Source organism: Silene latifolia, chromosome Y (genome assembly GCF_048544455.1).
Source record: "Silene latifolia isolate original U9 population chromosome Y, ASM4854445v1, whole genome shotgun sequence".
Lineage (NCBI taxonomy): Eukaryota > Viridiplantae > Streptophyta > Magnoliopsida > Caryophyllales > Caryophyllaceae > Silene > Silene latifolia.
In genome coordinates this window covers 381,282,331-381,293,066 of record NC_133538.1, presented here as the reverse complement: position 1 = coordinate 381,293,066, position 10,736 = coordinate 381,282,331, and the positions used below count along the sequence as shown (strand labels likewise).

The window sequence follows — 10,736 nt, the reverse complement described above, 5'->3', positions numbered from 1 at the left end:
AAGGGAGTTGTCCTTTAGATGTGACCTTAAGGGATCAACTGACCACCACCGTCATACGACAGTAATGTCAAACTCTAGTCAGCCAATCATTACCGATTAATGATGATCAGTTGATTATATAATGAATCACCCCTTACGTATTCTTAATATGAGATTTAATTGTGATATTAAATCATGTGATCACACTATTGTTGAGGACACATATTCCAACATGGACTTCCTCGAACCCATTTACGACTGGAAGAATAAAAGGATAGTTCCTGGAATTGAAATATTCCAAGACTGTTACTACATTCCCGAAGACATGCTAGCCATAATACCAGAAAAGAACGATTCGACCCCTATTAAAGATGGGAAGGCATTAGGTCTCTTTTTTTGGAGAAGAAAGAAAGAAGATAACACCGAGCAAAGACTTGGTTAGCATGATCCTTCGAAGTGACAGGTTCGATCCATCTACCCTCATCACTGATGTTGATCCTAAAAGAACTATCTCTGGATGGCGGAAAACTGTTAAATGGACCGATAATAGAGGACTCCTCTTCAAGTTGACTACGGGAGAAGGAGAAATGTTTAAGCTGGATGACGGTTCCGAGTAACCGTCTGAGTCTGAGTCTGAGTCTGGTAAGAGTCCTAAGTTTGAGTCTAACAAGTCAGTTGTCGAAGCCACCCCCTCCCAAGTCTTTTCTTTTAATGCACCCCTTTCTAATTATGGTATCCCGGAGCCTGTCCCGAGTACCTCTGTTGTCTCGCCACTGACCTATGATCAGTTAGCTCAAATGATAGCGCATTTCGCACAATTTCAAATTAATAATAATAAGATGAACCAGTTTGCTTATGACTTGTTTTATTTACATGGCAATTCAATTTTTGAAAATAATTGTTTTAGTAATGACATTGAGAATGAGGCCGAAGGCGAATATGTTGAAGAAGATGAAGAGGAGGTGGAACCACCACCACAATTGGTTAAAGGGTTAGAAGAGTATGACCAAAGAAACTCGGTGATCGAAGATACCTAAACTATCAATGTGGGAACCACCTTAGAACCACAGGAGCTTAAGATAGGAACTACCCTAGATCCCGTAGGAAGACAAGGGTTCATTGACTTGCTGGTTGAGTTCAAAGATTTTTTTGCATGGTGTTACAATGACATGCCGAGAATTGATAGGGAAATTATAGAGCACAGAATTCCGATCAAACAAGGGTTCAAACCAGTAAAGCAGAAGCTATGAAGAATGCGCTCAGAATGGTCTTTAAAAGTTAAGGAAGAATTTGAGAAACAGCTCAAAGCCGGGTTCATCAAAGTGTCGGAATATTCAGATTGGGTCGCCAATGTAGTGCCAGTGCCAAAAAAGGATGGTAAGGTTTGCGTGTGCGTGGACTTTCAAGATCTGAACAAAGCTAGTCCGAAGGGGCACTTTCCATTACCTCACATCGATATCTTGGTTAACAATACCGCAACTCATGCATTACTATCTTTCATGGATGGATATGCCGGTTACAATCAGATTAAGATGGCCGAGGAAGACATGAGTAAGACAACATTCACATCGTAATTGGGAACCTATTGTTACACAGTAATGCCTTTCGGTTTGATAAATGTCGGGGCAACGTACCAGAGAATAGCAACGACGTTGTTACATGACATGATGCACAAAGAAGTTGAATTTTATGTCGATGACATGATAGTCAAGTCAAAGGAACGTAGTGGACATCTCAGAGCGCTAGGAAAATTCTTTCAAAGATTGCGAAAGTACAACATGAGACTGAATCCACAAAAGTGTGCTTTCGGTGTCACCTCTGGCAAACTGTTGGGTCATATCATTAGCCACCGTGGCATCGAACTAGACCCATCAAAGATTAAAGCCATTATGGAAATGCCCCATCCCGAGACCGAGAAAGAAATTCCAGGTTTCCTAGGAAGAGTTCAATACATAAGTTGTTTCATTGCGAAGTTGACAATGATTTGTGAGCCGATCTTTAAGAAACTGAAGGTCGGAGAACATGTTATGTGGGACGACCAGTCTCAGGCCGCATTCGATAAAGTAAAAGAAGTGATGTCTTCTCCACCAGTTCTGAGCCCACCGGTGGCCGGGCTACCATTATCGCTATATCTAACTGTTACGGATACAGCAATGGGGGCTATGTTAGCCCAAACAGTTCACCAAGAAGAAAGATTTATTTACTACATCAGTAAAAGTTCTTAGACTATGAATTAAAGTACACAAATCTTGAAAAGACATGTTTGGCCCTAGTCTGGGCAACGAAGAAATTAAGACATTACATGCTCAGCTACACTGTGAGTGTCTACTAAAAAATGGATCCGATCAAATACTTATTTGAAAAATTAGTGCTAAATGGAAAAATGTCAAGATGGACCCTCATGTTCTCAGAATTCGATCTTAAATATGTACCTTTGAAAGTGATCAAAGGAAGGGCGGTCGCCGATTTCCTCGCCGACAATCCAATCGAATAAAAAGAAGTCATCGACACTTGATCATTTCCCGACGAAAACGTGGTACACGTCGATAATGACATATGGGATTTTTACTTCGATGGAGCATCAAACTATATGGGATATGGAGTGGGTATACTTCTTATCTCGCCAACAGGTGAACACGTGCCCGTGTCCATCAAACTGGACTTCAATATCACAAATAACGTCGCTGAATATGAAGCATGTTTGCTTGGTTTACGCAATGCTCTAGATTTGAGTGTGAAGAATTTGCTAGTACATGGAGACTCGTCCCTTGTGATCAATCAAGTGAGTGGGTCATGGAAAATTAAAAGTCAAATTTTGGCCCCATATCAAACCAGAATCGAAGAATTGGAAAAGAACTTCGAAGATATTCGATATGTTCACCTCCCGAGAGAGGAAAACCAATTTGCAGATGCATTGTCCAAGTTAGCTTCCTTGACCAAAATTCCCGACCACGTAGACAGCATGCCAATATATATCGAACAAAAATCATAACCTACCTATGTGAATACAATCGATGATGCCGAGAAAGGTGAAACCGAACCCTGGTACACAGCCATTTTGAAATTCAAGGAAACAGGAGAGTATCTTCCCGACCTGGACACGCGCGGAAAGTGCTTTCTAAGAATGTTATCCGTCCAATTCATTAAGACCGATGACGGGCAATTGTACAAGAAGACGACTCAAGGTTTTTTGTTGCAATGCATCGATAAACCGACGGCTAAAAGGGTTATGGAAGAAGTCCATGACGGTGAATGTGGGCCACACATGAATGCCCATATGTTAGTCCGTAAAATCATAAGGCTTGGTTATTATTGGACAACGATGGAAACAGATTGTTGCAAATATGTCAGGCACTGTCACAATTGTCAATTATTCACAAATGTACAGCATGTAGCACCTTCTATGCTATGCACCATGACGTCACCCTGGCCATTTTCAACCTTGGGAATGGACATCATTGGAAAAGTAAACCCATCAGGAACTGGAGGGCATTGTTTTATCCTTGTTGCTATTGACTACTTCACGAAGTGCGTAGAGGCTAAGTCTTACAAAGTGCTAAAAGCAAAGAAAGTAGCATAGTTCATTCAAAATGACATCATTTGCTAGTACGGAGTACTGCGTGATCATTCATCAGTGATCATGGAACTCATTTCCAAGATGAGATCGAGGTTATACTTGAAAAGTATAAAATCAAACATCACAAGTCATCACCATACCGACCACACACGAATGGTGCGGTTGAGGCTGCTAATAAAACAGTTACAGCCACTTTGAGGAAGATGTCTGACAACTATAGAGGGTGGCTAGAGAAGATACCCTTTGCATTATTGGGGGTATAGAAATTCTATTAGAAAACCAACGGGAGCAACCCCGTATTACTGATGTGACTCCTATTTACGCACATTTAGTCCCTTAACTAGCCTAGTTCGTATGCTTTTTAGTCTGTATTAGGGTCGTTTCTTGTCTTTAGCCTCCTTCAATGCATATTCTATGAGGTTTGTTGTCCTTTGTAGGAGAAGTGCACTAACTTGACTAGATGGAGTGAAGCGGAGCTAAATTGATAGCATATAACAACCAAGCACAAAAGAGGAGACCAATACTAAAGGCCTAAGTCAATAAAACAAGTAATTGGGCAACGACTAAGGATCCCCACAACCCATGAAGGATCCCCAAGGATTGGAAGGGAGCCATTACAAGAAGAACTTGCTCGGAAACAAAACAAGAGTTGCTTTTTTAGCTCTGAAAATATGCTAGATGAAACGGCGTCGAAAAATCAAGTGGTCTAGGCTTTTGAATCACTCCAATAGGAGTCCGGATGAGGAAATAATGTCCGTTTTACAATCCGAGCTCAAATAGACGAGCTGAGCATTGGGACGCCCGACCTGAGCATGAGGTCGCCCGACCTAAGACCCAGGATGCTCGACCTCACTCCATGTCGCCAGGATTGTTAGGCATAAAGGTTTTTTCGTAATGGGGAGTCGTGGGGCTCCTCCTGAGACTTGCAAGGCTCTAATCTTCTTTTAAGGGGGTCTAATAGTCATTTAAGCCCTTAGTTAACATAATCCTTGTACTACTATATATACCCCTCCTGTATTTAGAGGAGATTAAGCTTTCTTAGATTAGATTAGGAGTAGATTAGAATAAATTAGCCTTTAATCATTCCACAAATTGCAATTTAATCTTTCCTCAACTATTTCTCAAACAATCATAGATTTAGCTTTGTACTTGAAGAATTCTTGGGTTTGTATTGGGGAATTGACAACTCTCCACCGTTAATTAAAGGGTTTCTTCTATTGTTCTTCCATTTCCTTTGTTCAATTCAAGTTGTTTACATTTGTATATCTTGGGTATGTATTTGAAGATTAAGTGACAAGTCTTCATCTTTATTCAAGGATTCTTTTTTATTTATGTTCATGTTTACTCTCAAAGTTGGTAACACTCTTAATCCCTCTTTATTTACTTGTTAATCTCTTGTTTGTTATCTTGCTTAATCATCATGTTCACTTGTGTTGTGATGTTTGACACCATTGCTAGCATAATAACATGATGAGTAGTGAGTAGTCTCTTAGCTAGGATTAGTGGGGGATTAGGGGAGCTATAACATGGGGGCAGATTCATACTTAATCTAACATGTTATCATAAGATTGCTTACTTATTGTAGTGTCAACTTATACACATGTTATGCTTGATAAAATGCTAGACTATGAAACCTTGCAATTTGCACATCTCTTATCTATTCATCAGGTCTTGTAAGATATAAACTAACTCGAGTCTTGTTAGACCATGCATAGAAGTGAGTAGGAAGAAAGTAAGTCGAATTGTAGGTGTTGTACAGTCTTGATTTACTCGGCTCCGGGACCCAAATCTTCCTAGGGATTGTAAGACATAAACTAACTCGATTCCACTACAACAATAATTTGCTTACAACTATATAAACATGTTTGTATGATCACCACCATGAATACCCTATGAATCCATGACATCCTAGTGCTTTTAATCATTTGTTTACATCCTTCCTTTTGTTGCTTGCATTACCTTCTATTGCTTTCTTTAGTTTAGAATCTTCAACCCATTTTAATTGTGACAACCCTACGTACAACCATAATTAGATTGAACAAATTGAGTACCCCATTTCCTTTCGGTTCGACCCCGACTTCCTTGCTATGCCAGTAGTTGGGTATAAATGTATTTGAGAGCGTAAAATGACACGCTCATCAAAATGGCACCGTTGCCGGGAACGGTGTTGTGTAATTGAATCGTTCTTTTGACTAGTTTTAGTTGTGCTTCTTCTTCTTGAGTTTTATTGTACTTGTTCTATTTCATATGCTTAACATTTCTACATTCACTTTTTGGCAATTTGATAATGAGTCATTTGATAAATATATTGCAAGATTTGATGATTATATGACTTATGCTTGGCATCATGGTTTTACTCTTTCAAATTATGAAACATGTTGTATTGTTTATAATGGCATGAACCTTGAAACCCACAACTTAGCATTTCACTTAAGTGGTGGTAGGATATGTGAGATAAGTTGTGAGGAATTTTAGGAATTTGTTGAGTTCATAACCACCCAATGTCTTAAGCAAATTGTACATGACATCTTTGAAAGTGCCAAGGAAGGTATGATAGGAGTGATAACCACATTTCAAAAATTCATTAAGGAAAACTACGATGAAAATGAGATTTGTGAGAATGAGCCACCTTCCTATAACCTTGAGCCTACCCACTATGTTCACAAATTTGCCCCTCCTTGGGAAGATGGAGTGATTGATGAAGAGAGTGATGATGATGAGGAATACATTTTTTTTATTGTGAGACCAATGCTTGGATACCGTCATCCTACTCTTCTTGTGTACCAATGAAACCAACTTTCATGGAATTTGATGATAATGGGCAAAGTGAGAGTGAGATGGATGTCAGCTTGAGTGAAAATCACCCTTTGAGGATGGCATATTAGAGGGAGAGAATTGTGTTGAACTTGGTGAGCCTTGTTATGACAACCCCTTTGATAATGGTCCCTGTTGGGATGAGGAATATGAGAACATTTGGGAACCCCAAATAGGCATTATTCAATTTAATAATCTTGTGTTGTTATTCATGCCTATTCATATCTCACTCCCAAGAATTTGACCGACTTCTACATACTTTGAGTGCTAGTGATAATTTTCTATGTAATTATTTATTGATAACCTTTGGTTTGATGGAGTTCCTCAATAACCATTAACTTCTCTATAAACATTTAGTGTAGATTTGCATTCACTTAATAAATTGCATGAGAGATGAAATGAGGGATCTCATATTTTAATTGAGCTTTTTGAAGGAAATTGATGAAAATGAGAAGGTAGCAAATGTAAAGAAATGAAGAAAATGGAGATTTTGGGCTTGTGCACATCTTTCATATCATTGAAAAGGTGTTGGGTCAAAATTTGCTTGAAATCCGTGGGGGCCGACCTCAACTCGTGCGAGTTGAGACCTAAGGAAAGAAAGAAAAGTCCCCTGCATTAGAATCCGGGCAGATTCCTGTGAAACCGGGCGTCCCGAGCCTCAACTCGAGTGGATTGATGCTAAAATCTCACTTTTTCTCTCGTTTGGCTCGTGACATTGCTTTGTATACATCCCATCTACCATCTTCACCCCCTAAAATGATTGTAAGAACCCTTTCTTTCCCTATCGCTCATGTATAGTTACATTTGTGTAGTACCCTCATGGTTAAACCCTTTCTTCCGACATTAGCAATAGTGTTTAAAATCGGTTTGGGGAGGTTAAAACATGAAGTAACACACATTATAGTTAATCATATAGAATAGACTTGCATTTGTGATATATTTCATATTGCATTCACATTAGTTAGTTCATATAGTATAGTTTGCATTGTAATTTATCTCACATATTGCATGTAGTTAGTTGCATATAGTTAAACTTGCATTCATGCATAGTTACTAATGACCAAACCTATTCCTTTCTACACTAGAAATAGTGCTTAAATCGGTTTAGGGAGGTTTGATCATAGGTGACCATAACTTAATAAAGAACATGCATCATCTAGTGTAGTTTAGATTGCATTCATTTGTTTTATATGTCATATAGAATTGCTTTTAGCTAGAGCATGCATGCATTCATATCATATCATTGCATTTGTAATTCAATTTCCATAAAGCTTTAAAAATCCAAAAACATGTTTTTCTTTTTCATTCCTACTCCTACATGTACATTGAGGACAATGTCCAAAATAAAGTGGGGGATGAGAATTTATATTCCAAAATACATAAAAATTGAAAAATTTCATAAAAACAAGACCCATATAATTTAAAAATTTGAAATTTCCAAAAGCATGTTCTTTCCTTTGTAGTGTAGAATTATATATATTGTATATATTTGTTTGTTTGTTTGTTTGTCACTCTTACCACATTGGGTCGACTACGCCAAATTCGAGGCATGAAGGAAATACAAGACCGCATGGTATGATCTTTCCAAATCTCCTTCCTCCTTTTTGTATGTTAATGACAATGAGGCTTTTTTTTATTGTTGCGGTATGAACGAATGTGTTGCTAAGAGTTTGTATATATAATATATGGCATTTTAGTTGATAGAAGCATATGAATTAGAGTTGTATATATGTTAGTTGCATCATGGCATGTAGTTTGCATGGTTATAAATTTTTTGTGAAAATGCCTATTTGGGAAGCTTGAGAAGTGTATATAAGGCCCTTGTAGATAATTTTTCTCCTTGAGACTTTGTTTGCTAGAATACCCTCAAGACACCCTAGGATGTATCATAATAGTATCTTTTGACCCATGGACTAAGGCCTAGTCAAGAGTACCTTGTGGTGTAATAACTCCTTGGCTACCGTTTATTCCAAGGTGACTTTTGAAACCATGCAACCGTTCTTTCACCCCTATCATCAATATTTTGTCAACAAAAGGGAATGGGCTCAAAAATGTCAAATTGAGTTCATGCTATCAATGTCAAATGTTTGCAAATTGCATCAATGAAAAGAGAAGCAAAAATAGACTCCTATGCTTTAATAGAAGTACCCTTGCTACAAATGGGGTTACTTTGAAAAATGTTCAAAATTGTAAAAATTGAAAAATTGCCAAGTATCAAAATGCCAAACATAAAAAATGGCAAGAAATATTTTTCAATGTCAAAAGCCACAAGAAATTGGGGGGAAAACAAATCAAAAAGCAAACTACCATCATGAAACTTAAAACCATCTAGATCCCTTTTATCCATTGATCTTATTTTGTTGCATGGTGGAAAGGGGACGACCCTTCTTCTTGTCTAGGCAAGAGGGGGAATTCCGCGATCCTACAGTGTTTCTAAAACCATAGGGAGCTTACTCTTGACAAAAGCATTTAGCGATTGAGGATAAAAGTACCCTAGTTTAACACAACTTGGAGGTGATTTGTTGGTATCCTTTTAGACTTATTATCTTGGAGAAATGAAATCTACAATGGAATGTGTACCCTTATATTGCTTCCCCTTTAAATTATGTCCGCCACTTAGATGAGGAAAGTGGCTATTGTTTGGTAGATGCATCCATTACTTGTTTTGTGTGCTTAATGCTTGGATGTATCGAAACTTTGTCAAGCCCCACCTTGCCTTACAAGAAGGCATCTTACCTCATGGATGTCTTGTTGTGAGTTGAAGGGGCGGAGTGAGACCCGCTAATTGTCTCACATCGACTATATTAGTATTATTAGTTTAAATAAAGGTATAGTTCTAGTCACCTCTTTAATCGGGACGAGCAAAGATTCGGTTTGGGATATTTGATGTGACTCCTATTTACGCACATTTAGTCCCATAACTAGCCTAGTTCCTATGCTTTTTAATATGAAATAGGGTCATTTCTTGTCTTTAGCTTCCTTCTATGCATATTCTACGAGGTTTGGTGTCCTTTGTAGGAGAAGAGCGCTAACTTGACTAGATGGAGTGAAGCGGATCTAAATTGATAGTATATAACGACCAAGAACCAAAGAGGCGACCAATACTAAAGGCCTAGGTCAATAAAACAAGTAATTGGGCAATGACTAAGGATCTCCACAACCCATGAAGGATCCCCAAGGATTGGAAGAGAGCCATTACAAGAAGAAATGGCTTGGAACGAAACCAATAGTTGCTTGTTTGGCTCTGAAAATATGCTAGATGAAACGGCGTCAAAAAAAAAAGTGGTCTAGGCTTTTGAATCACTCCAATACGAGTCCTGATGAGGAAATAACGTCCGTTTTACAATCCGAGCTCAAATAGACGAGTTGAGCATCGGGCCGCCCGACCTGAGCATGAGGTTGCCCGACCTAAGATCCAGGACGCCCGACCTCACTCCAGGTCGCCAGGATTATTAGGCAGGAAGGTTTCTTCGTAATGGGGAATCGTGGGGCTCCTCCTGAGACTTGCAAGGCTCTAATCTTCTTTTAAGGGGTCTAATCGTCATTTAAGCCCTTAGTTAACCTAATCCTTGTACAAAATGCAATTTAATCTTCTTTTAATGGGTCTTTTTTATTTATGCAATTTAATATATACCCCTCTTGTATTTAGCGAAGATTAAGCTTTCTTAGATTAGATTAGGTGTAGATTAGAATAGATTAGTCTTTAATCATTTCACAAAATGCAATTTAATCTTTCCTCAACTATTTCTCAAACAGTCATAGATTTAGCTTTGTAATTGAAGAATTCTTGGGTTTGTATTGGGGAATTGACAACTCTCCACCATTAATCAAAGGGTTTCTTCTATTGTTCTTCCATTTCCTTTGTTCAATTCAAGTTGTTTACATTTGGATCTCTTGGGTATGTATTTGAATATTAAGTGACAAGTATTCATCTTTATTCAAGGATTCTTTTTTATTTATGTTCATCTTTACTCTCCAAGTTGGTAACACTCTTAATCCCTCTTTATTTACTTGTTAATCTCTTATTTGTTATCTTGCTTAATCATCATGTTCACTTGTATTGTGATGTTTGACACCATTGCTAACATAATAATCATGATGAGTAATGAGTAGTCTCATAGCTAGGATTAGGGGAGCTATAACATAGAGGTAGATTCATACTTAATCTAATATGTTATCATAAGATTGCTTGCTTGTTGTAGTGTCAACCTATGCACATGTTATGCTTGATAAAATGCTAGACTATGAAACCTTGCATTTTGCACATCTCTTATCTATTCAAGAAGACTTGTAAGATATAAACTAACTCGAGTGTTGTTAGACCATGCATAGAAGTGAGTAGGAAGAAAGTAAGACGACTTGTACG

At 38.1% G+C, this 10,736-nt stretch overlaps 1 protein-coding gene across 1 annotated transcript; it reads left to right on the top strand.

Annotated features, from left to right (window-relative positions):
• Nucleotides 1-1,232: 1,232 nt before the first annotated feature.
• Nucleotides 1,233-2,204, top strand: LOC141631949 (putative mitochondrial protein AtMg00860). The gene is made up of 2 exons (XM_074444549.1): nt 1,233-1,356; nt 1,687-2,204. The coding sequence occupies exons 1-2, from the start codon at nt 1,233-1,235 to the stop codon at nt 2,202-2,204; spliced, it is 642 nt and encodes a 213-aa protein (XP_074300650.1).
• Nucleotides 2,205-10,736: the final 8,532 nt, after the last annotated feature.